The sequence below is a fragment of the Dipodomys merriami genome, unplaced genomic scaffold, assembly GCF_024711535.1.
Source record: "Dipodomys merriami isolate MVZ:Mamm:240054 unplaced genomic scaffold, mDipMer1.0.p SCAF_25, whole genome shotgun sequence".
NCBI lineage: Eukaryota > Metazoa > Chordata > Mammalia > Rodentia > Heteromyidae > Dipodomys > Dipodomys merriami.
In genome coordinates this window covers 24,049,497-24,076,925 of record NW_027203937.1, presented here as the reverse complement: position 1 = coordinate 24,076,925, position 27,429 = coordinate 24,049,497, and the positions used below count along the sequence as shown (strand labels likewise).

Here is a 27,429-nt window from a genome sequence, read left to right as displayed (position 1 = left end):
TAAGGAAAATTTTACATTATTTTCTCAAATGAATTATTTCATTATTTAACATACGTTGGTCCATTCATGCATTTTTTTAAAACGTGTACTGTGTACCAGCAACACTGAATTTTCTCATTGATGTTTGAATATACTACAGTAGTAGTACATTGAGCTGAACAAACGGTGGGAAAGAAGTAAGGACTATTAAACCTGACAATTACAAAAAATATTAATAGAACAAATAGAGGTGTGGTAAATATATATAGTGGAAAAATATACACCAAAGAAGTGCAGAAATATAATGCAGAATAATATACACAATTCTAGAACCCATCTATATTGAGAATATCAAGCATCTCAATTTTCAGTTAACAAGTTTTTCAAACTGTTCATTGAATCTAATAAAATATTAAAAATTTAAAAACATTGAACTAAAGAGTATGGCACATAATTCATAAAATATCAGTAAAAAATTGCATTCTAGAACAGTGCTCATCTGCAGTTTCTATTGGTAGAACAAGATGCTACAAAAAAAACATATTTTAATATTCTCTAAGAGTACCAAATGATATGGTATTTGAGAGAGAGCTCTGAAGACTTGGTTCTAGAGACTTTATGCTGTTTGTTAATTCATCATCCCCTTGGCTGGGAATGCGGCTTAGTGGTAGAGTGCTTGCCTAGCATGCATGAGCCCTGGGTTCAGTTCCTCAGTACCTCATACACAGAAAAAGTCAGAAGTAGCACTGAGGCTCAAGTGGTAGAGTGCTAGCCTTGACAAAAGAAGCTCAGGGACAGTGTCCAGACCCTGAGTTCAAGCCCCAGGACTGGCCAAAAAAAAAATTCATTTCCTCCTCTAAGAATGTAGTTCAAACAGTTCTAATCCCTATCACTGAACATTTCCTAGTTATCTTTCCCAGTCTTGTCTCTAGAGATATGATGGTACTTGTTCCAAAGCATTCCTGAAATCCATAAACACAGACTGTCTAGTAGGGATTCTGTCAGAAAGCCTTGAGTTTCTTTGGTCTTTTTGTTATGCTTGCAGCATCTTTGCCTACTCAAGGACTTAGTACTCTGTGGTGGTTTTTTTAATTTATTATAAAGGTGATATACAGAAGGGTTACAGTTACATTAAGTCAGGTAATGAGTACATTTCTTTTTGGACAATGTTTTTCCCTCCTGTCCCCACACACAAGTTATATAGTTCATTTTCAGTATAGTATCTAGTGAGTACCACTGCTGCATTTGTTCATCCTGCATTTGGCACTTTATTTCTGTGCTCTTCTCACCCTCTCAAAGGTAGATAAACAAGACAAAAAAGAAAACAAAGACAGCAACAAAGGAAAATCATCTTGTTTCCATTTCCTGGAGTTCATATTGATAAATATTATTTTATATGATCAGATGCACTTAGGCATTGGGCCTTTGTGTTCTCTTCTAAGAATACATTTCATTTTCTATATCAAGATAGGTGAACACACAAGTATGGAGCATCTGTGATGTGTGTTTTATATATTAGACACCAGAAAGGAAAAACCATCCTATGTTTGAGGGATTTTTAGTTTTCTGAGGGCATAAATGATCTTAAAGTGATTAATTTCATGATCTTGATAGAATACCAACCAATCCTATTCTTTCTCTTATTAGAAACTTACATTCCAAAATTGTATGTATATTAATCATATTCACCTTAGATCTCCAGTTCCTTAGTTCATACCCACAGGAGGGTGTTTGGTTTTTGTTGTTTTGGTATAACTGAGATTTGAACTCAAGCTCTCATTCATGCTAGGCAGGTACTCCACTGGGAATCTTGCCTCTAGCCCTCCAGGTTATTTTGGATGTGCCCTGGGCTACACAGTTGAAACTGTTTCTCTTTATTAGTATCTTCTGACTTGAATTTCTTCTTTCCTACTTTCTTTTTACCCAGTCTGGAATTTGAGCCCTTGAAAAAGAATTAAGATAGGGAAGGAAGTTAAAGAAAATTGTTGTTTATCATTTGTAAACACCCACATCATCAACTTGTCCATTCCCTTTCTCTCTTTGTCTCTCTTGCTTTCTCTCCTGACTCTCTCCTTCCTTATTTATTTTTGTATGCCAGTACTGGGGCTTGAACCCAGAACATGGGCAATGTCCTTTACCTTTTTCACCCAAGACTTCTCTCTACCATTTAAGCTGCACCTCCACTTTGGTCTTTGTGATAGTTAATTAAAGTCTCTCAACCTTTCCTGCCTTGGCTGGCTTTGAACTGTGATCCTCAGATTTCAGCCTCCTGAATAGCTATGATTATAAGTGTGAGTCACTGGCACCCAGTTGGTCCCCCTCAATCTTAAATATATTTGTAAGTATCAGTCTCACACTTAGAATTTCTGATAACGTTTTTCCTTTCTTTGTACTTTAGAGGAGAAAATATATTGGCATAGAAGTACTCTATGGACTCTTCTTGGGTTATAATGTTTATTTACTCTGTGAATTTGTAAAATTACTCAGAATCCCCAAAATTTTTGACCCTCAGGCTCCTCAGTGATGCAGGTATCATAATAATTTAATTATGCTGACTGCCTGGATTGTTAACTTGAAAGGTAAAAACAGGAACCACAAATGTTAAAATATTTTGGAAAATTGTGAAGTTCTAGACAAATACTACTTTAGTAAAATGCTTCCCATGATAGAAATTTTGTGCCTTAAAAATTGATATTCACAGAAGCCTACTGCATAAATTAGTCTGAATCTAATGTTTTTTTTTATTGTAAAGATACTATACAGAGGGTTACAGTTACATGAGTGAGGTAATGAGTACACTTCCTCTTGAACAGTTACCCCCTCCATTGTTTTCCCCCTACCATCCCCTCCCTCCCTCCCTTCCCCAAGGTTCTTTTTTTTTTTTTATTGTGATTAAGTGATTACATAATTTCCAGAAATTCACAGTATTGTGGAATAATGATGCTCATTTAAAGTCACAAGTTCATTCTAACTTTCCTGGAGCAAATTGTCTATCACAGTCTGTAATATATAACGGTGCTCAGATGTTATATACCATATACGTGATCAGCAGCATGGGGATATTTGGTAGTGGTTCAACCAGATGAGTGGGAGTTCTTTGTTTCTTAAGTCCTGTTAGTTTTGTCATATCACCTAACATTTTGGATTTAGCATCCACTTATCAGGGAGACCATGTACTGTTTGTCTCTTCGTTCTTGGCTTACCTCGCTCAACATGATTCCTACTAGCTCCATCCATTTCCCTGCAAATGCCATTATTTTGTCATTTCTTTTTTTTTTTTTTTTTTTTTTTGTCGGTCATGGGGCTTGAACTCTGGGCCTGGACGCTGTCCCTTAGCTCTTCAGCTCAAGGCAAGCGCTCTACCACTTGAGCTACAGCGCCACTTCCGGTTTTCTAGTGGTTTATTGGAGATAGGAGTCTCACGGTCTTTCCTGCCCGGGCTGGCTTTGAACCGCAATCCTCAGATCTCAGCCTCCTGAGTAGCTAGGATTACAGGCGTGAGCCACCAGCGCCCGGCTTATTTTGTCATTTCTAATGACTGCATAATATTCCATTGTGTATAGATACCACAATTTTTGGATCCATTCATCTGTGGTGGGGCATCTAGGTTGTTTCCATATCCTAGCTATTGCGAACAGTTCTGCAATAAACATGGAGGTGCACGTGTCCTTGTATATTGGTTCCTGTTGTTCAGGGTAGATGCCTAGAAGTGGTATGACTGGGTCATAAGGGAGGTCAATCTTTAGCTTTCTAAGGACCCTCCAGACTGCTTTCCAAAGTGGTTGTATAAGTGTACATTCCCACCAGCAGTGTAATACCGTTCCTCGTTCTCCACATCCCCTCCAGCATTTGTCGTTGGCTGATTTGTGGATGTGGGACATTCTGACTGGGGTAAGGTGGTATCTCAGGGTTGTCTTTATTTGCATTTCCTTCACCACTAGGGATGATGAACATTTCCTCATGTGTTTCTTTGCCATTTTTATTTCTTCATTTGAGAAGTCCCTCTTTAGTTCCCTTGCCCATTTAGTAATTGGTTTGTTAGGTTTGGGAGGGATTAGTTTCTTGAGTTCCCTGTATATACAGGATGTTAACCCCTTGTCTGATATATTGCTGGTAAATATTTTTTCCCAATTAGTTGGTTGTCTTTCTAGCTTGGTTGCGATAGCTTTATCTGTGCAGAAGCTTTTTATTTTAAGGTAATCCCATTTGTCAAGTCTCTCTCCAACTTGTTGTGACCCTGGGACTCTGTTCAGGAAGTTCCTTCCTGTGCCTATTAGTTCAAGTGTCTCTCCTACTCTGTCCTGCAGTAGTTTCAGAGATTCAGGTTTAATGTTAAGGTCTTTAATCCATTTTGAGTTGATGTTGGTGCATGGTGATAGGCTGGGGTCCACTTTTAGTTTTCTGCATGTGGCTGCCCAGTTTTCCCAGCACCAGCGGTTGAAGAGGCTGTGTTTCTTCCATTGTATGTCTTTGGCTCCTTTGTCGAATATCAGCTGGCTGTAGGCCTGTGGATTTATTTCTGGATCTTCTATTCTGTTCCATTGGTCTTCGGGTCTGTTTTTGTGCCAGTACCATGCTGTCTTTGTTATTAAAGCTCTGTAGTAGAGTTTGAAGTTCGGCATGGATAGCCCTCCCATATTGTCTTTATCCCCTAGAATTGTTTTGGCTATTCTAGGTCTTTTGTTGTTCCATATGAATTTTTGGACTGTTTTCTGTATTTCAGTGATGTACGTCATTGGGATTTTAATAGGAATTGCGTTGAATTTGTATATTAGTTTTGGAAGTATTACCATCTTTACTATATTAAGTCGGCCTATCCAGGAGCATGGGAGGTCTTTCCATTTCCTAGTGTCTTCTGCAATTTCTTTCTTTAACTTTTTATAGTTCTCATTAAATAGTTCTTTTACATCTTTGGTTAGGTTAATTCCTAAATATTTTATTTTTGGGGAGGTTATTGTGAATGGGGTTGTTCCCTTTATTTCCCTCTCTTCCTGTACATTATCAGTGTATAGGAAGGCAACTGATTTTTGTGGGTTTATTTTGTATCCTGCTATTTTGCCGAAGTGATTTATGATTTCTAAGAGTTTGGGGATGGAGTTTTTGGGATCGTGGAGGTATAGTATCATGTCGTCTGCAAAAAGGGATAGCTTAACTTCTTCTTTCCCTATGCGGATCCCTTTAATGTCTTTTTCTTGCCTTATTGCCCTGGCTAAGGGTTCTAGGACTATATTGAAGAGGAGTGGAGACAGTGGGCATCCTTGCCTTGTTCCTGATTTTAGGAGAATTGGTTCTAGCTTTTCCCCATTAAGTATAATATTGGCTATTGGTCTGTCATAAATGGCTTTTATTGTTTTTAGAAATGTTCCTTCTATTCCTATTTTCTCCAGAGCTTTTAGCATGAATGAATGTTGAATTTTGTCAAAGGCCTTTTCTGCATCTGTGGCGATAATCATGTAATTCTTGACCTTGGCTCTGTTGATATGTTGGATTACATTTATTGACTTACGTATGTTAAACCATCCCTGTGTCTCTGGGATGAAGCCTACCTGGTCATAGAGAATTATTTTTTTAAATGTGTTTCTGGATTCTGTTAGCTAGAATCTTGTTAAGGATCTTTGCATCTGTGTTCATCAAGGAGATTGGCCTGTAATTCTCCTTTTTGGTTGGGTCTTTGCCTGGTTTGGGGATGAGTGTGATATTGGCTTCGTAGAATGAGTTTGGGATAGCTCCCTCCTTCTCTGTTTCTCTGAAGAGCTTGAGGAGTATGGGTATTAGTTCTTGTTTAAAGGTCTTATAGAATTCTGCTGTGAATCCATCTGGTCCTGGGCTTTTTTTTGTTGGAAGACTTTTGATAGCTTCCTGTATCTCATTATAGGATATTGGCTTATTTAATTGGTTAACTTCTTCTTTGCTCAGTTTGGGCAACTTGTATTTCTCTAAAAATGCATCCATTTCTGCCCGATTTTCTTCCTTTAGAGAGTATAGCTTTTGAAAGTAGTCTGTTAGAATTGTTTGTATATCTTGGGTACGTGTTGAGATGTTTTCCGTGGCATCCCTAATCCTATTAATATGGGTTTCCTCTCTTCTTTTTTTAATTAATCTAGCCAATGGGCCATCAATTTTGTTTATTTTTTCAAAGAACCAGCTTTTTGTTTGGTTTATTTTGGTTATGGTTTTCTGATTTTCTAATTGGTTAATCTCTGCTTTTAATTTGGTTATCTGGCTTCTTCTAGTAGCTTTAGGTCCCATTTTTTCTTGTTTTTCTAGCTGTTTTAATTGCAACATGAGATTATTTACTTGGTCTGTCTCCATTCTCTTGATGTGGGCACTGAGGGCAATAAATTTGCCCCTCAGGACTGCTTTTGCTGTGTCCCACAAGTTTCTTTGTGAGGTGTTTTCATTTTCATTGAGTTGTAGGAAATGCTTTATTTCTTCTCTGATCTCTTCTGTTATCCAGGCATTGTTAAGGAGTGTGCTGTTCAATTTCCATATATTAGAGAAATTTCTGCGGTATGCTTTGTTATTGAGAGCTAGCTTGATTCCACTGTGGTCAGATAGGATACAGGGGATTATGTCGATCCCTCTGTATTTGCTTAAGTTCCTTGCATGAACTATGATATGGTCTATTTTGGAGAAAGTTCCGTGAGCTGCTGAGAAGAATGTGTACTGTGTTGTTTTAGGGTGAAATACTCGGTAGATGTCAGTTAATTCCGCTTGGAGTATGGCCTCTCTTAATTCGGTAGCTTCTTTGCCAATCCTCTGGTTGGTAGACCTGTCCTTTGGTGAGAGTGGTGTGTTAAAGTCTCCTAGTATTATCGTATTGGGATCTATTTTATTCTGTAAGTTTGAGAGCATTTGTTTGACATATCTGGGTGCACCAATATTTGGGGCATATAAGTTGATGATGGTTATATCCTCCTCTTGGATTGTTCCCTTTATTAATATGTAGTGTCCGTCCTTGTCTTTCTGTACTGATTTTAATGAAAAGTTTATTTTGTCAGATATCAGGATAGCTACACCTGCTTTCTTACTGGGGGCGTTTGATTGGTAGATCCTTTTCCACCCCTTCACTCTGAGTTTGTTTGTATGTTTGGCTGAGAGGTGGGTCTCCTGAAGGCAACAGATGGATGGGTCTTGTTTTCTGATCCAGTCCTCAGTTCGTTTTCTTTTAATTGGCGAATTCAGCCCGTTTATATTAAGAGAAAGTATAGAGAGATGCATTGTTGTCCCTGCCATTCCGTTTTCCTAAGTTTTTCTTCTTTCCTTTCCTCCTGTGCTTGCTCAGTTAGACTTTGAGTAACGCCTGTTTGGGGGCAGGCCCCAGTTCCTGGTTGCTTTCTTCAGGTGGTGTCCCCCCTCTTAGAATTCTTTGTAATGCTGGCTTAATGTTTATGTATTCATTTAGTTTTTCTTTGCTATTAAAAGTTTTCAGTTCTCCATCGAATGTAAATGCTAGCTTTGCCGGGTATATTAGTCTGGGTTGGCAGTTATTGGCTCTCAGGGCTCGTATGGTGTTTTCCCAGGCTTTTCTTGCATTCATTGTTTGTGTGGAGAGATCTGCAGTGATTCTAATTTTTTTCCCGTTGTAGTATAGCTCCTTCTTCATTTTTGCTGCATGCAGGATTGTTTCCCTATTACTCAGATCTATCATTTTTACTATAATGTGTCTAGAAGTGTTTCTCCTGGGGTCTTGCTTGTTGGGTGTTCGATAAGCTTTTGTGATGTAGTTAAGATGGTCGTTTTTGAGGTGGGGAAAATTTTCATTGATTATCTTGTTAAATAGGTGTTGCATTCCCTTGCTCTGGAATTCCTCACCTTCGTCCACTCCGATTATGCGAAGGTTAAATTTTTTAGCATTATCTACTTGCTCTTGAATTTCCCTTTGGTTTAATTTGAGTGATTTTTCCATATCTGTCACTTTTTGGTCCAGTTGGTGTATTCTGTCTTCTGTATCTGACACTCTACCTTCCATTTCATTCACTCTGTTGACAGTGGCTTCTATTGTGGTTTGCATGGAGGAAATGGATCCCTTTATGGATTCAATGTTGGTTCTCAGAGTACTGATCTCACCTCTCAATGAGGTATGCATTACCTCTAATTTGGCGTTTATCTCACTTCTTACTGAGGTTTGTGCAGCTTCTATTTTTGCATGCATCTCTTGTTTGATACCCTGTCTCTCTTTTGATAGATCATCCTTGTGCTCTTTCAATTTCTGATCAATTTCTCGCTTTATCTCTTGAGTCATTGCCTCCAGCAACCCTTGGATGTAGCTTTTGTCTTCCATTCCTGCTTTGCTCCCACTGGGGCTCTCCCCTGCGTGGCTGCTGGCTTTTGAGGTGAGCTTGCTGTCCTGGGTGGTGGTAAACCTTGTGATTTTTCTCTGTGATTTTTGCATGGAGGTTCAGGAGACTGCTCTTCAATTTTGTTTTGGTGTGTCTGTCTTTGCTTGGTTGCTGATTCTGTATTGGTAGAGAGAGTCTGTGCCTGATCTGGGTTCTGTTGGGAGCCTATTTCCAGCTGCTATTCTGACTTACTTAGGATTCTCAGCTCTCTGCTGTAGATTGCTGGCAGTTCCCGCCTTTGGAAGGGTTGAGCAGCCTAGACTGCTTGTGTTTGCTCCTACGGGTGCTCTTGTGAAGAACAAATGCTCTGGATGCACTCTCCCAAATACTGGAGTCTGCTATGGGCTCCTGATGCGTTTTTGTTTGTTTGGGGCTGGTTGTGGGCTTGAGCTCTAGGTTTGGGTGCTGTCCCTCAGCTCTTCAGCTCAAGGCTGGCACCCTACCATTTGAGCCACAGCACCACTTCTGACCCTTTTTGCTTTTGTGATGCTGAGGAATCAGATCCAGGGCCTCATACATCCAAGACTATCACTCTATTGCTGAGCCGCCTTAACAGTCTGAGCTCCTGCTTACTATCAGGTGCTGGCAGCTTGTGTTGCCCAATTCCCAGTCTAGGGTATATGGGTGGAGTTTTGGTGGGGTTTGGGCTTCTCTTGTCCTGGGCCTCCAGGTCTTTTGTTGTCACAGGCGTGCTTCCCGGGGAGTGTTGTTTCCTGGTTTTCTCCCCTCTGTTGAGGCGTATGCTCAGCTTTTTACTTCAGTTGGGAGGAGTTGGTCGTGTTGTTCAGGCGCCGGATCCCCGGGCCTGGTTCCGGCCCCGGCCTGGAGCGCGCTCGTTAGGCCTGTGCTGATGTGTATACCACCTAGGTTATGCAGCCTGGAGCGCACTCGTTAGGCCTGTGCTGATGTGTATACCACCTAGGTTATACAGCCTGGGGGACACAGTTCAAATTTCTACTGTTGGTAGTCTTGACCCAGGGGCGCTGTTCCTGGCTTGGGCATTTAAGCTCCCTTCCAACGGCGCTCTTGCTCTAGCCTGGCCAGCTGAGTGTGCTCCTTGGGCTGGTGGAGCTCTCAAACAGTTCCCAGTTTTAGTGGGTCCTGTGGTCCGGGTGTTGGGGTAGGGAGTCTAGGTCAGGGTCTGGGGATTCCCTCCATCTCTGGTCTCCCTTGAGGGATACACTTCCCCTGTGGGGTACTCAACCTGGAGCTGGTTGTTTCTGTGTGGTGTAGGTCGTCAGTTGTTGCAATCCGAGTTCAGTTAGGGTGGTTGCGGGCTGGGTTGGGCAGTGGTGGCTCTGTGTGATTCTTTTCTGTCTCTGCCTCTGTCGAAGCTGTCGGGTCAAAAGTGTCCACGCTCAGGCAGCTTCTTCACGGTGCCTCTGGGGCCCGGGCAGCCCCGCCGGGTCGTTGCGATCGCGATCGGGCGGGTGGTCTGCCGACAGGTCCCTTTGTCGCGCTGCTGGTACCCAGCGGCTTTGGCGGGATGGAGCCTCTCTGCTCTGGTGGAGAGTGAGGGGTGGGGGAGGGATCCTCGTGGAGACTCCCGGCTGGTAGGTTTCTCTGTTCCTGGCGATCCGCTGTTCTGCAAACCAGTACCTGGTGATCTGCAAGCGGCCCCCTGTGTCTCTGGGGCTCCGGCAGCCCCCGCCGGCCCCCTGTGTCTCTGGGGCTCCGGCAGCCCCCGCCGGGCTGGTTGGCCGGCGGCTTGGTGCACTGCCACGCGGCCAGTAAAGGTTGGGGGAGGGGTCTTCGCTTTTCTCTGTTCTGAAATTCTTCTTTTCCTCTCTTTCTTTTTTTGTTATTCTCCTCCTCTGGTTTTTCTCTGAGTGTTCGTCTTTTTGTTGTTGTCGGTCTCTTGGGGAGATTAAGCGTTGGAACTCGAACTCTCTTTTTGGTTGGAGAGAGCTGTGGCGTTTCCCTACTGCCCCGTCGCCATCTTGGTCCCCCCTCCTCTGAATCTAATTTTAAAAAATACTTATTTCCAGGCTTAAGCCTTAATTGATTAAATTAGATTCTGTTGCACTAAGAATGGAGAGACCCAAACATCTGTGTATCTCTTAAGTCCCACAAGTAACTAATGAATACTGAGGACCGAGAACTACTCATCTATATGGTCACTAATGTATCTTTCGCTTCTGAAATAATTCATTCAGTAGCAGTTAACAAGTGTGTATAAGTGATATATATTCTACTGGACAACAGAATCCAGATTAAGATATAAAAATTATTTTCTTAATCTTAACTTGAACACCTCCTTAAAATACCCTATTTAATGTCATTCTTAAGTACTGGAAGAGAGGGTAAAGGGTCAGCCTATGGCACAATTGAACCTATAACAGCATATATTTTCTAATTTATCCAACAGTATTGAGATACATTCTTCCTGCATTTTACTTCTGAAATTTCCCTTCTTTAAATCTTAAAAAAAAAAAAGTTATAACTCTGTAGCCCAGACTACCCTAGACTTTCCCATCCTCCTGCCTCGGCCTCCCAAGTGTTCCTTCAGATTTTGTTGTTGTTGGTGGTGGTGGTGGTGGTGGTGGTGGTGATTGTGGGGCTTGAACTCAGCCTGGGCACTGTCCCTGAGATCTTCAGCTCAAGGTGAGCACTCTACCACTTGAGCCACAGCACCACTTCTAGTTTTCTGGTGCCTAATTAGAGATTAGAGTCTCATGGACTTTCCTGCCCAGGTTGGCTTTGAACTTCAATCTTTAGATCTCAGACTTCTGAGTAGCTAAGGTTACAGGTGAGCCACCACTGCCCGGCATAAATCATAACAATTTTTTTATTCCTAAATTAGATAAAATCCAATTTTGGCATATTGGTCATAAGATTGCTCACCATGAAATAATTTAAAAGCTTATAAAATAGAAATGAATGCACAGGAAAAAAATGGTGCTTATTTTTAAAATGAACAAAATTTTATAGCTTTCATTGTATTGTTATACAAAAATTACATTTGTATTTAAAGCAGGTATACTTGTTAAAATAAACTAGGGCTGGGAATGTGGCTTAGTGGTAGACTGCTTGCCTTGCATGCATAAAGCCCTGGGTTCAATTCCTCAGCACCACATAAACAGAAAAAGCTGAAAGTGGCACTATGGCTCAAGTGGTAGAGTGCTAGCCTTGAGCAAAAGAGGCTCAGGGACAGTGCTCAGGCCCTGAGTTCAAGCCCAGGACTGGAAAAAAGAAACTAAATATACAGTGTCTTTTGCCAAAATGCTTTGGACCTGAAGTGTTTCATATTTTTACTTTTTTATCCCATTTTGGAAGATTTACATGGACTTTACAGGTTACACATCCATAATCCAAAAATGTGAGTTTCAAAATACTCCAAAATCAGAAACTTTCTGATCACTAATTCAGAGTTTGGACTTTTAGGGTGTTCAATCTGTACTTATCATTTTCTTTTAGTAGAATTGGTAATAAATATAAATATTATACAATGATGTCATCATTTTAGTTTCTGTTAAAGAAAACAAAGGGAGAGTTAGCATTAAATCTCATCTTGTTTTTTCCTTTCTTCATGTTTTAGAAAAAAGCTTATCATAGAAAATCTTTTTAATTTCTAATTTAATATTTCACCTTTAATAATACCTAGTAATCTGATAGTTTTACATGTATTATATAAGCATAGGTTGTTTAACACATCCTAGCATTAAAATCTTTTTGCATATCCTGACTTTGCTAGCTGCTGGGTATTAGCTTAATAATCAGGTTACTTAGAGATTGATAGATCCAGAGAATGAAGGGGGTAATAAGTGGGTAAATGTACATATGTTTAACTCAGATAAAGCTGGTTTAAGTCTTCTAGCTTACTGACTGTGAGGTCTTACTCATTGCTGCTTCTGTTAACTTTCTACTGCCTAAAACCTTTCCTTTCCAAATCTAAACCCTTTTCACTTTTCAAAGCTCACTCCTCTCTTACTTCTTCCATTATTCTCTAACCATCTAACATGTAGAAATCATCTCCTTTTCTGGACTATCATTGATTTTATTCTATATATGACTCTTTAGCAGAAAACTGGAGGGAGGATTTGTTTGTACTTATTTTCTAGACCCTCATTTTTATAGCTATAGGTAGTTGATATTTTCCCATTTTTACATTAAAATTTAAACTCCCAAAAATCTTGGGCCTAAATCTAGCCCTGTTCTCCAAAGGCATGTTGGAAGAGACGTAGTATTCTTTTTAACACATAGGGAAACAAATTTTAAAACTCTTTTGTCAAGCTGGAGGCACAGATAGCTTACAGAAGCTCATGCCTATAACCCTAGCTACTCAAGAGGCTGAGATCTAAGGATCAGTGTTTGAAGCCAGCTGGGGCAGGAAGTCCATAAGACTTATACCCTCCAATTAACAACCAGAGAGCCAGAAATGGAGCAGTGGCTCAAATGGTATAGCACTAGCCTTGAACACAAAAGCTCAAGGACAGCACCTGGGACCTGAGGTCAAGTTCCAGGACCAGCACAAAAAAAAAAAAAAAAAAAAAAAATCGATTCTCTTGCCAGGCAAGGTGGTGCATGCCTGAAATCTCAGCTGAAGAGCTGAGGGACAGTGCCCAGGCCCAGAGTACAGGCCCCACGACCGGACCCCCAAAAAAAAAACAAAACAAAAACCTGAGGCAGTCTTCAATAATTTATATTGGAAAAAATAGGTATCTATATGCAGAAAACTAAAAGTGAATCCTGTTTGTCATTATGCACTTTGAAGTAGATCAAAGATTTCAACATCAAACCTGAAATTTTGAAATTACTGCAAGGAGTACAAGAAACACTAGAACTCATAGGCATAGGCAGAAACTTTATGAAAAAGATTCCCAGGGGCACAGTAGATAGGAGACAGACTTGACAAATGAGATTACATTAAAAAAAAAAGTTTCTGCATAGCAAAGGACATAATTACTAAATTAGAAAGGCAGCCAACTGACTGGGACATCTTTACCAGCAGTAAGTCCAACAAAGGCTTAACATCCAAAACAAGGCTAATAAACCAATCACTAAGTGGGCAAAGGAACTGAGGAGAGACTTCTCAGAAGAAGATGTAAGAATGGCAAAGAAACACATGAGGAAATGCTCAACATCCCTGGAAATGCAAACCAAAACAACTCTGAGATTCTATCTCACCCCAATTAGATTGGCCAACATCATGAATTCGAACAACAATAAATGTTGGCAGGGATGAGAGGGAAAAAGAAACCTAATTGCACTGTTGATGGGAATGTAAACTAGTGCAACCACTCTGGACAGCAGTCTGGAGGTTCCTCAAAAACTAAACATAGATCTTCCCTACCACCCAGCCATACCATTCCTGGGTATCTACCCAGCACATCACCAGCCAGGATACCATAAAGACACTTTGCACATCCATGTTCATTACTGCACTATTCACAATAGCCAAATTATAGAAATGGCCCAGATGCCATACAATAGATAAGTGGATCCAAATACTATGGTACCTATTTACAATGGAATTTTACACATCCATTAGAATATTACATCACTTTCAGGGAAATGGATGTACCTAGAACAGATCATGTTAAGTGAGGTAAGCCAAACTCAGAGAGACAAATGGCACATGTTTTCTCTTATATTCAAAGCTAGATCTAAAATACATGGGACATGATAAATTCTACATGTTTCTAGGCATTCACACACAGTGAGAGCAAAGAAGAGGAACGCAATGGAACAATGCCTATGTGCATCTGATCATACAAAATAATATTTACTGAAATGAACTCCAGGAAATGGAAACTAGGTTTTTCTTCATTGCTGTTTTTCTTTTTGTCCTGTTTGTTCATTTATATATCTTTGGGAGTGTAAAAGGAGGCACAGAAATGGAGTAACAAAGGGTAAATAAGTGCAGCAGTGGTACTCTCTGGACATTATGTTGAAAGTGAACTACACAACTTGTGGGTAGAGATGGGAGGGAAAAACTGGGAGAAAACAAGGGAAAGGGTGACATTGTCCAAAAAGAAACATATTCTTTACCTGACTTGTGTAACTGTAACCACTCTGTATATCACTTTTATAATAACATATATATATATATACATATATACATATGTGTATATATACATATTGGCATGAACTCCAGGAATGGAAACAAGGTTTTTTTCTTTAAAAAAAACAAAAACAAAAAAACAGAGCCAGCCACCGGTGGCTCATGCCTGTAATCCTAGCTACTCAGGAGGCTGAGATCTGAGGATTGCAGTTCAAAGCCAGCCTGGGCAGGAAAGTCTATGAGACTCTTATTTCCAACAAACCACAAAAAAACTAGAAGTGGCACTATGGCTCAAGTGGTACTCACCTTGAGCTGAAGAGCTGAGGGACAGTGCCCAAGCCCACAGTTCAAGCCCCATGACACACACACACACATGCACGCACTCACGCACGCACACACACACACACACACACACACACACACACACTTACTCACTCACTCACTCACTCACTCTGTTGGGGGAAGGCTATTTGTTTTGTTTGGGTAGTACTGGAGTTTTACTCCCGGCTGTCAGCTTGGTCTATTACTTGGGGATCCTTTTTCTTTACTTTTCAGATAGGGCCTCCTATGCTTTGCCTCAGCTAGCCTGGACATAATCCTCCTACTTATGCCTCTCATGTGGCTAGAATTCAGGCATGTATCTCCATGGATTTTGTTCTTTTTAAGATGGATCTCATTTACCTATAGCTGAGACTGGCCTTGCCCCCACAATCTTCCTGATTTTTGCCAACAAGTAGCTATGAATACAAGCATACACCATCATGCCTGTCTACAGAAAATTTCTTTTTGTTTTATATTTACATATCTTAGATATCAATATTTACAGATACTTCTCTTTTTTTCGATGTAAAGCCTATACCTCTTCCTGTAAGATCATTTTAATCCAAGTGATCTTGTGTGGTACAACAGTAAATTGAAAAGGAATAAAAGCAGGCAGACTGTGATAATTCTTTCACTCTGGGAAAGAACTACATCTCAAGAGTGAAATGCTATGCAGTAAAATTATTGAGTAAGATTCTAGAACTAGAGCATTTTACTGCATGTGTAGGTATTGTCATCTGCATGTTTTCATCAGAGCCTATAGACTTGGGCTAAAATGTACTGCTGCTGAGTGTATGCCCTATCTTTTCTGCAGTTGGTGAACAGACAGTTGTAAGGAGCTTTCCCATTGCCTCCATCACCAAGGAAAAGAAGATCACAATGCAGAACCAGCTACAGCAGAATATGCAAGAAGGACTACAGATTACTTCAGCATCTTTTCAGGTATTAGTTGAGTACCCCTTCTCTGAAATGCTTAGAACTAAAATGTTACAGATTTCAAAATACTATTAAATAACATCCACTACTTTAAAATATTTTAATCTAAATCACTCTGAAATGGAAAACTTCTTCAGCACTGGGTTTCTGCTTTAGTTTTTTGGATTAGGGATGCTCAACTGATTTTAAAGAAGCCAGTCTTCCAATGTTCAAAATTTCTACTGACATTATGACTACTTTCTATGGGCATAGGGTCAAAAGTTAGAGAATGAGAATAAAGAAGATGAGTGTTAGGGAGGGTTATTGTCACCTGAGAAAAACCCATGAATCGTTTGGGATCTAATCCTTCACTTCAGGAGTCCCTTTACAAACTCAGTACTAACAGGTTGGCATTATTTAGTATTCTTACAACCTCATACACACACTAGCTCTTTTTCTCTGCTATGCTGTACCTCAGTTCCTGCTTGATGAAGACTTTAGATAAAAGACAAATTTTGGGGGGCTGGAAAGGTGGCTCAGTGGTAGAGTGCTTGCCTTGCATGCCTGAGGCCCTCGGTTCGATTCCTCAGCACCACATAAACAAAAAGAAAAAAGCCCGAAGTGGCGCTGTGGCTCAAGTGGTAGAGCGCTAGCCTTGAGCTGAAGAGCTGAGGGACAGCACCCGGCCCAGAGTTCAGGCCCCACGACTGGACAAAAAAAAAGACAAATTTTGGTTTTCCTATTCTGTATTCTCTGTCTCTGACTTCCTGAATTTCCAAGGATTCCAATTCTAGTATCGTTCCTTTTAGTCAGAAACCTTGCCTCGTAGTAGTTAGCATTTGCTAACACTGTATAAAATGTGAAGTTAATGATCACTAGACTTTAGGTCTTCTCATGTCACTTGGAAACATTGACTACCTAAGGATCTCCTTATTGTTGCAACTACCAAGAATTCTACACTCAAATATTGCCAAACTGTACTGGTAAGGAGTATAGTGAAATTGAATTTTTTCTTCTTAGATTTGTTGAATCTCTGCATAAGAAGGGATCTTATTAGATTGCTCTCTAGGAGCGTCTCTTAAGAACTATAAATGACATGTTGGCTATTAGAGCTACTACAAGTTATCCCACTGTAAATAATCCTGAAGAAATCCAACTTCATGAAGGTATTTTCTTTGCTAACCATCTATTTCAAGTAAATTTTTCAGAGCCTTTTTTTACCTAAAAAAATTTAGTTTTTCTTGGTATCCAAAGTCTCTGCAACCTCCAAAATCTTACTATTTAGTTTGTGACTTTCTGGGGATTTTTCTAATTATTTATGGGACAGTTGTCTAGAAATTCTTAATGCTTCTGATGTCTTTAATTTCTTTTGTCTCTAGTTGATTAAAGTAGCATTTGATGAAGAAGTCAGCCCAGAAGTAGTAGAGATCTTTAAGAAACAGTTAATGAAGTTCCGTTATCCTCAGTCCATTTTCAGTACCTTTGCTTTTGCTGCTGGACAAACTACCCCACAAATAATTTTACCCAAACAGAAGGAAAAAAACACTTCCTTCCGGTAAGAAAACAAAAAGATAAGTCTGTTCATTTCAGCCCTCTCATAACTGATTGTCAGAGGAATAATCTATCCTTTGTGTCAAGGTATAAATTATTATTCTTTTTATATACTTTTATACTGTCTGATTGGCTCAAGTTCATAAAGTTATGGAAGATAAATGAAACAAGATGCAAAATCTAAGAAGTTTTGACTATCATGTCCACTGCTCATGATATATTTTTAAAATGTGAAATCTGGGGCTGGGAAGGTGGCTCAGTGGTAGAGCGCTTGCCTTGCATGCATGAGGCCCTGGGTTCGATTCCTCAGCACCACATAAGCAAAAAGAAAAAAGCCGGAAGTGATGATATGGTTCAAGTGGTAGGGCGCTAACCTTGAGCTGGAGAGCTGAGGGACAGCGCCCAGGCCCAAAGTTCAAGCCCCACGACCGGACCCAAAAAAAAAAAAAAAAATTGACATAAAATGTGAAATTCTGTTTTCACACTTTTACAATCCCTTCTACTTTTATCAGATCCAGGCCAAGGAAAAATTTGCTTTGACCTTGAGACAGAAGTCATTACTTTGGGTTTTGTTGTTGAAGTTTGTGGGTTGTTTTTGTTTGGTAACCTTGTTTTAAATAATTTCAGACTGGGGCTAGGAATGTGGCTTAGTGATAGAGTGCTTGCCTAGCATGCATGAAGCTCTGGGTTCAATTTCTTAGTACCACATAAACAGAAAAAGCCAGAAGTGGCGCTGTGGTTCAAGTGGTAGAGTACTAGCCTTGAGCAAACGAAACTCAGGGACTGTGCCCTGAGTTCAAACCCCAAGACTGGCAAGTAAATAAATAAATAAATAGTTTCAGCCTGAAAACAAATCTACCACAGTAATTCAAAGGATTCCTGTATATCCTTTACGCAGCTTAATCAGTGTGAGTGTATACATACATGCATATAAAACATACATTTATATGTATATTACATACAAAGTTAATAAAAATATGGGCATAAAGCACTTATCTGACTCAGAAACTATATTTAATTTGCTAAGAACTCCTTATAGGTCTTTTTTTTTTCTGATCCAGAATCAATTCAGGATCAAGCCTTGTAATTAATGATTGGATGAACTCTTACTTTTTTTATAATGATTTTTGGAAATGTTTGAAACTTTTAATACTTAATAATTTTTTCCATCAGAGGTAAGCTGCAGAAGCTGCCATTCCTGTTCATTCACCATTAATCAACTAGAATGTGAGCATCCACCAGTACAAATTACGTATTAGAAAGAGCTATGCAGACTTTCTGCCTAAAAGTGAAGTAGTTTCAAGATTATAGAAGATTTGAGGTTCTAGACAATTGTCATTTCTCAACTGCATCCATGGCTAACCCCTAATATTACTTGGTTAACAAAGAGAAAATGAATATCAAGATATGATATGCTAAGGCTGTAACAACTTATTAGGGATTTATAACAGTAAACTAAGTACTCAACACTGTAGGGTCACAGAGAAGCCCTCAATAAAACTTGATACTGTTTTTAGATTTAGAATTTCTCAGAAATATATATTTCTCATTTCAGAAATATATATGTTGTATCAACTACAAGAAAAGAAAGCAACCATAGTTTGTTTGTGCCAGTCCTTCCTGAGGCTTGAGCACAGGGTCTGAGTGCTGTTCTTGAGCTTTTATGCTCAAGGCTAGTGCTATACCACTTGAGTTCCACTTCTGGCTATTTGGTGGTTAATTGGAGATGAGTCTCACAGACTTTCCTACCCTGGCTGGCTTCAAACCTCCATTCTCAGATCTTAGTCTAAGTAGCTAGGATTACAGATGTGAGCCACTGGTGCACAGCTGCAATTTTAAGCTTTTAAAAATTGTGTGTGAAACAAAGACTGTGGCTATATCTGAGGGGGGAAAAAGTTTTAAAAAATACTACTGAGTTTAAGTTATACCCAAAGTGATTTACAGGTTTATTTTAGGAAATATTTGTATTTTATGTCTTGTAACAGCTAGCCAAAACATGTTAAAACCTTCATGTTTACATTGTAGATGACTAAGACTGATCTATGAGACAATAAAAGAATCCTTACCACTTTTTCCAGAGAGGCAAGAAGCATAAAAAGAATTCTATTTTGTTGTGTTAGAGAGGAGCATAATCAATATCATATTTAGTCTTCACCTGTATTATAACCAAAGATCTGTATAATACAGTGCAGATGAAGGAGAAGGAAAAAATTGAGCCAGATAAATGTCAAAAATATTGGTGGCACCTTCATATTAAATTGACGTTCTGTCTTGTTTTGTGACTTGTAGAACCTTCTCAAAAACAATTGTGAAAGGTGCCAAAAGGGCAGGGAAAATGACTATTGGGCGTCAGTATTTACTGAAGAAGAGGACAGGAACAATTGTGGAAGAAAGAGTAAATCGTCCTGGATGGAATGAAGATGATGACATATCTGGTATGTGAGAAATTATTTTTCATGAATTAATATTTTTTCTTATATGAATAGAAAGAAGCTGAAAATATAATTGTATTTAAAACACAAAGCAGAAAACCTCATGAAAAGACTGTTGTCTTTTGAACTTGAAAAAATTATTTTCAAAAGAAAAAAGCTGGGAGTTTTTAAAAAAAAATACCTGATTATATTACACCATTTAATTTACAAGTTGAAATACGATGATTTGTATATAGGGATAAGCTCTTGGTTTTCAGTTTTTTTATTTTTAATTTTAATGGAAAAGAGACACATCTTTCCCTTACATACTAGTACTTTTGAGTTCATTTCCAAAAACTTTGGAAGTTTAATTTGACTTTTTTCACATTATAAAGAAACCAGGTGCCAATGGCTCACACCTGTAATCCTAGCTACTCAGGAGGCTGACATTTGATAATCATTGTTCAGAGCCAGCTTAGAGAGGACAGTCTATGAAACTCTCATCTCTAGTTATAACCACCAGAGAGCCAGAAGTGGAGCTATGGCTCAAGTGATAGAGCACTAGCCTTAAGCACGAAAATCAGGGACAATACCCAGTTCCTGAATTCAAATTTCAGGACCATCACAGTCAGGGAAGGAGAGAAAGAGGAAAGGGAATTTTTTTTAATTTCTTAACTTCAAAAGGTTGTACAAGAAGGATATAACATATCCATCTAAATGTCAAGGAAAAGGGAGGAGGGAAAGAGGAGAGGACAGGTTGTTGGGGGAGGGGTGTTGTTTTTTAAATTTTAACTTACAAAGGTTATACGAGTGAGGAGCCAGTGCCTCACACCTGTAATCCTAGCTATACAAGAGGCTGAGGTCTGAGGATCACAGTTCAGAGCCAACCTGAGCAGAAAAGTCTATTGAGACTCTTATCTCCAATAAACTACTCAAAAAAAGCTGGAAGTGGTGCTATGGCTCAAGTGGTAGAACACTAGCCTTGAGTACAGAGAAGTTCAAGGACAGCACCCAAGCCCTGAGTTCAAACCCCAGGACAAAAAACAAGTTGAACAAAGGGGTTACAATTTAACATGTCCATTTAAATGTCTGGTACTCCTTAATCATTTCTCCCCATCCCATATGTTCCTACCCAGACGTCATTTAAGACAGTTTTTAATATGGATGTTTTTGTTGTTACTTAGAACATGCAGTATTATTTAGGAATGCCTTTTATGATTGAGTAAATAATCCCATGTCTAAAATCTTATAGGAATTGGTAAAGTGATTAGAAAATAGTGAGAGAGTTTTTCATATACATCACATCCTCCAATGAAAATACTTCTAGAAATAAAGTATAACTTTCTGCTATTCTAAGGAGAGGGGAGGTCTTTTTTCCCCTCTGATGAGTTTTTGGTTAGTCTAGAAATTTCTTTGTTTTGGTTTTGGTTTTTTGGTGGGTTTTTTTGGCGGGGGGTTGGGGTGGGGGGTTGGTCATGGGGCTTAAACTTTGGGCCTGGGCGCTGTCCCTCAGCTCTTCATCTCAAGGCTAGCGCTCTACCACTTGAGCCACAGCACCACTTGCAGTTTTCTGAGTGGTTTATTGGAGATAAGTGTTGCACAGCTTTTCCTGCCCCAGCTGGCTTTGAACTACAATCCTCAGATCTCAGCCTCCTGAGTAGCTAGGATTACAGGCATGAGCCACTGATGCTTTGGTCTAGAAATTTCTAGGCTCACACCTGTAATCCTAGCTACTCAGGAGGCTGAGATCTGAGGATTGTAGTCAAAGCCAGCTTAGGCAGGAAGGTCTGAGAGACTCTTACCTCCAGTTAACCACCAGAAAACCAGAAGTGGTGCTGTGGCTCAAGTGGTAGAGCACTAGCCTTGAGCAAAAAAATGCTAAGAAAGAAAAAAAGACAAAAGAAAAAAAGTTTTGAATTTTTTTCTGCAAAACCTGTCTCTGCATAATAGTTTCAGATGATAGTGAACTTCCTACAAGTACCACCTTGAAAGCCTCAGAGAAGTCTACGATGGAACAGCTAGTAGAAAAAGCTTGTTTCAGAGACTATCAGCGTTTAGGTTTGGGAACCATAAGTGGCAGCTCCTCCCGTTCAAAACCAGAGTATTTCCGAATCACTGCTTCCAACAGGCTGTATTCACTGTGCCGGAGGTAAGTGTCAGTGAGCTCCAAAAAGAGAACTTTCCTTTCTTCCAATTTGAGTCTTTATTGGTTGTTTATATTTATAGCCAATATATTGATATGCCAGAGAGGAGAGCCAACTCCTCAGGGATATATGTTTCAGAGATACTTTCTATGCACCATGAACAGTCATTTCTTTGGTATTCTCAGAGCAACTGTAACACTGAAATTGTCTATATTAGGACAGCAAGAGAAAGAGTGCTGTTCTGTTTATAAATTTACATTATCTGTCTTTCTCTTTCTAGATTCCCTCTTTTTCTACTATGGGTAAAGATTATTTGAAGAATATTCTCTCTCTCTCTTTCTCTCTCTTTCTCTCTCTCTGTTGTATTTGCTAACCTGGATGTAGACAGAATTCTTTTATGCTCTCTGATTGGAATGTTTTCCCAAAATTTTTCTTAGAGAATGTAAGTCAGTATTTTTTTCTATTCTTGTCACTTCCTATCATTTTAAGTGCTATTTCTTGCTTTACTATATGTAAGTATATTTCTGAAACTACATTGTACCATGTACAAGTTTAGTTCTTACATCTCTAGATAAATTATTTTCTTTGCATTTATAAATTCTTGCTGATTACATAGCTTGGAAAGCACTCTTCAAATTGTAAGCCTTGTATAAAATATTTATGACTAATCTTTTTTAAATTTATTTTTTAATTTTTATTATTATTATTTTTTGTTGTTGGTCATGGGCCTTGAACTCTGGGCCTGGGTGCTGTCCCTCAGCTCTTCAGCTCAAGGCTCCTGCTTTACCACTTAAGCCATAGCACCACTTCCGACAGTAGTCTTAATGTTACTATTAGTTTCAACTTTCCTGTTTCTGAAGAAAATACACACACTTTTAAATGGTAATTTAAGTTTTCAAAACACCAGATGAAACTTGAGAAAAAGTTTTTGGGAATATAACTTGATAGTGTCCAAATAAACATTTTGAATGAAATACTGAAAAGTTGATACTCTGAATAGGCAGTGATTTTTCTGTCTTCACTAATTTCTCTTTGTAAATAAGTATAAGTGGTGGTGTCAGAATGTGGTATCCTGCTGTTTGGGAAGCTTACTATCAAAATTATGGTTTCCACTAATAAAACAGACCTCTCATATCCAATCTGTCAGAAAATCCTATTGACTTTGCCTTCAAAATATGTCTAGGATGAGTGCCTGTAATCATAGCTACTCAGAAGACTGATATCTTAGGATGGAGTTTGAAGCCAGTCCCAACAGGAAAGTCCATGAGATTCTTATTTCCAAGTAATCACCAAAAAAAAAGCTGCAAGTGGAGCTGAGGCTCAAGTGGTAGAGTGCTATAAGCACAAAAGGTCAGGGAGTTCAAGCCCCAGGACCAGCACACACCCACAAAAAAAAAAAAAAGAAAAAAGAAAAAGAAAAAACCTAGGAATGGCTTTAAGTCAATGGCAGAAAAGTAAATAGAAAATGGTTGCTATGTTGTTCATATTCTTATATTCTCCCTCTCTCCCAATCCTTTTCTCCTCACATCCTGAAGCTATCCTGGCCTTTTAGTCATACCTCAATCTGTACAGGACAGTAGTTTACCAAGAGTAGCCCGCTGCTATCGACACAATCGCCTACCTGTGGTATGTTGGAAGAATTCAAGAAGTGGAACTTTGCTCCTCCGATCTGGAGGATTCCATGGGAAGGGAGTTGTTGGTCTTTTCAAGTCTCAGAACTCTCCTCAGGCCGGTAAGCATCTCTCTACAGCACAACTGTGACCATTTCACTTAAAAGTATTCTTAAAAATAAGCCTGACACACTTCTGTACTCAGCTACTAGAAAGACTAAGATCATTTGAGCACAGGAGTTCAAAGCTACCCCCTGAGTACCATGGCAAGAACTTATCTCAAAGGAAAAATAGAACAAAAGAAAAAGGTCTTCCTAAAAAGAAAGTAAAATACCATCTGTGTTCTTTTATCAAGCCTTGTCTCGCACATCAACTATTCCAGCGTGCTTCATATAACATGTTCAGCTTAGTAATGTAGGACTTCCCTTGAATTTGACATCTTGCTTAGTACATCTGATCTTTATTTCAACTTTTAGTGAAAAGTGAATTGTAATAGCTTTGGTTCTAGGCTACTTGACATTTCAGAAAACGAGAGTATCCACAGATGGAAACTAACACTCTTTTTCCCTTTTCTGGGAACCATCCACATATAGTTAATGACTTTTGACCTCAGTTGCAAATAAGGATTTTGTCCCATGTGATATCAGATATCCTGTCTCATTCCTACATTCACAATCAAAGCAAATTAATGAAATAAAATGCTGCCTTAGGAACTCTCAAGAGGCTGTTTTAGGAAGCTATGGAAATAATAAGTGCTGCTATCCCTTTTTCTGATAATATTAGCAAGTATCATATATAAAGTCTTATCAGAAGCTGTAGTTTGTTGAGTTTTCTCATAGTTTCTAGCTTATAAGTGCTCAGTAAAATTATCAGATCCTATTATAAAGAGCAGCTTCCCCCTTTGAAATGAGATAATCTCACACAGTGAGATCAAAGGAGGATACTCTTAGGGGAGGGACACAAAGGCCCAATGGCTATGTGCCTCTAATCATATAAAATAATATTTATCAAAATGAACTCCAGGAAATGGAAATGAGAGTTTTTCTTTGTTATTGTTTTCTTTTTGTCTTGTTTGTCCACTTATTCTGTCTTTGAGAGGATAAAAGCAGCACAGAAATGGAGGGACAAAGTGTGAACAAATGTAGCAGTGGTACTTGCTAAACACTATGCTGAAAATGAACTATACAACTCATAGGTGGGGACAGGAGGGAAAAATTGGGAGAGAGTAAGGGAAGAGGTGACATTGTCCAAAAAGAAATGGTACTCATTACCTGTAACTGTAACCCCTCTGTACATCACTTTTTTTTTTTTTTTTGTCAGCCATGAGGCGCTGTCCTTCAGCTCTTCAGCTCAAGGCTAGCACTCTACCATTTGAGCCAGAGCACCACTTCTGTTTTTTTCTGCTTATGTGGTGATGAGGAATCGAACCCAGGGCCTCATGCATGCAAGGCAAGCTCTCTACCACTGAGCCATCTTCCCAGCCCTGTATATCACCTTTATAATAACAATTTTTTTTAAATAGGTAAACTCAAATTGTGTGATTGGAGAGTTACTTTGTTTAAATTTAATTTTATTGTAAAGGTTATGTACAGAGAGGTCATACTTACATAAAAAGGTAATGAATACATTTCTTTTTGAATAGTTTTAACCCCTCCCTCATTTTCTCCTGCTCTCCTTCCCTGCTCCAGACTCCCCAACTCCCAAAGTTGTATAGTTCATTTCTAACATAGTGTCTAGTGAGTATTGTTGTTGCACTGGTTCACCTTTGTCCCACAATTTCTGTGATTCCCCTTCCCTTCCCCAAATCAGATAAACTTATATATAAGACAAAGAGTACCCAAATCAGAAAGTGTGACCACGGGGAATAAACCTGAGGAGAAAAAAACACCAGACAAAGGAACTGCAAAAAATATACAAAGAAAGAGAGAAAAGCCGGGGGGGGGGGGGGAGGTGAAGGCAAAAAAATAACCCTCTATTTCCACACCGCGGAGATCATTTCAATTAGTATCATTTTATATGGTCATATGTACATAGTTTTTGGGCTGTCATGAAACTCTGCTAGGACTATTCTAGGCATATACTAATTATTACAGATGAGGAAACCTTGAAGCCTATGTTTCTTTGGGTCTTAATATGATTTTTTTCTAAGACTTTCTATTTCTTGACTAATGGGATGATATCATTCTTTCTGATGGAAGCATAGAATTCCATATATATATATATATATATCTCACATTTTCTTGGTCCATACATCTACCGAGGGGCATCTGGACTGATTCCTTAACTTACCTATGGTAAATAATGCTACAGAGAACATAGTTGTGCTGGTAGCTTTAGTGTGGGCTTGTTTGTGATCATTTGGGTAAATGCCCAGGAGTGGGATTGCTGGGTCATAGGGGGGCATTATGTTTAGTCTTTTGAGGAAATTTCATACTGCTTTCAAGAATGGTTGAACAAGTGTATGTTCCCACCAACACTGTAGTAGTGTTCCCTTTTGGCCACATCATCACCAGTATCTGTTACTGTTTTCTTGATAATGGCCATTCTAACTGGTGTGAGGTATAATCTCAATGTAGTTTTGAGTTGCATTGCTTTTATGGCCAGAGATATTGAGCATTTCTTTATGTGTCTATTGGTCATTCTTATTTCCTTGGACAGGAACTTTTTGAGGTTGGCTACTATGTCCTTAATCTTTAGGTTGGCATCAGAGTAGCACATAGACAGTGTCAGCACTGGTGTAACTGGAGGACATTGACTTTTACCAGTTTATGTGTAGGGAATCTCCCAAGCCATATAGTATATTTAATAGAACACAATCACTTGAATTATATACATTAATCATTTTAGAAGTACCTGTAAGAGCATGCCCCTGAGAAAGAATAACGTATTTTACTGGTTTCTGTTTTATTTAATACTGATTTACTGTTATTTCATTTTTTGAGCAAACATAGTTATTCATTTTTTACTGTCCTTAAAATTGGGATCCATCTTCCAGTTAATGTGATCAGTTTTAAATGGCAAGTCCATCTTACAAATGATGACATCTGCCGGGCGCCAGTGGCTCAAGCCTGTAATCCTAGCTACTCAGGAGGCTAAGGTTCAAAGCCAGCCTGGGCAGGAAAGTCCATGAGACTCTTGTCTCCAGCAAACCACTAGAAAACCAACAAAAAATAAATAGAATAAAATGTATTTAAAAATTATTTAATTTTTTTCTTACAACTTGAACAGAAAATAATTAGCATTTTACAATCAACACTAACATGCTATTATACTTTTTAAACTCTAAGATGTCATCATTTTGTTGTTGTTGTTGTTGGTTGTGGGGCTTGAACTCTGAGTCTGAAGCACTGTCCCTCAGCTCTTCAGCTCAAGGCGAGCGCTCTACCACTTGAGCCACAGCGCCACTTCTGGCTTTTTCTGCTAATGTGGTGCTGAGGAATGGAACCCATGGCCCCATGCATGCAAGGCAAGCACTCTTCCCAGCCCATCAGGTTGTAAGAAAATTTATACCTTCCTGATACTCTTTAAAGTACCTAAACTAGTTTCAGTGATTGTATTTTGCTCTACATCTACAAAGCTCATGGCCCCTCCAATTGTTTGATCTCATGATTATTTCCATCTTTGCATACTTTTTCCCTTCTTTATTTTCAAGGATCAAGGAATCTAGTTGTAGTTGTTCTTTTCATACTCCCCATCTTCTTTCATTCTTCTTTTACTCTTTCCTCAACAAATTCCTGTACAGGTTTGTGTTTCCTGTCAGGCCTATGTGACAAAATTGGAATAAAGCTTATGGTATCGGAAAACCACCTCTGTTGATTATAGGATGCCAGACAAACCCACTCCATCCTCCACTCCCAAACAGTAGCATAGGCAAGGTATTAAAGCAGGATAATCTAAGGGATTATCACTTTGAGTTCTTGGATTAAAAAAGCTATACCTGTGCTTGGGAATAGCCCCCTGTCCTGTTTTTTCAGATGTGGGCTCTTTAGGGACTGAAAGGAAAACTTTAAGAATATCTTCTATGATGATAAAGCATCTGAGAAGTAGGTATATAAATCCAGCATCATAGGATTAGCCATTCAATTGATTGGGGCTTTAAGTAGAGTTGGTTTCTACATTGGATGTGGTAATATGAGACTATATGGACAGAGT

The 27,429-nt window shown here is 39.1% G+C and overlaps 1 protein-coding gene across 4 annotated transcripts in view; it reads left to right on the top strand.

The window, feature by feature from the left end:
- The window catches only part of Sbf2 (SET binding factor 2), a 307,904-nt gene that overhangs the window by 238,685 nt on the left and 41,790 nt on the right, over positions 1–27,429 (top strand). For all 4 annotated transcript variants that reach the window (XM_070035292.1, XM_070035290.1, XM_070035293.1 and 1 more), the window contains 5 exons: positions 15,461–15,588; positions 16,941–17,116; positions 19,402–19,547; positions 21,474–21,672; positions 23,203–23,399. In XM_070035292.1, coding sequence (XP_069891393.1) covers positions 15,461–15,588; positions 16,941–17,116; positions 19,402–19,547; positions 21,474–21,672; positions 23,203–23,399 — 846 coding nt within the window. The remainder of the gene's footprint in view (positions 1–15,460; positions 15,589–16,940; positions 17,117–19,401; positions 19,548–21,473; positions 21,673–23,202; positions 23,400–27,429) is intronic.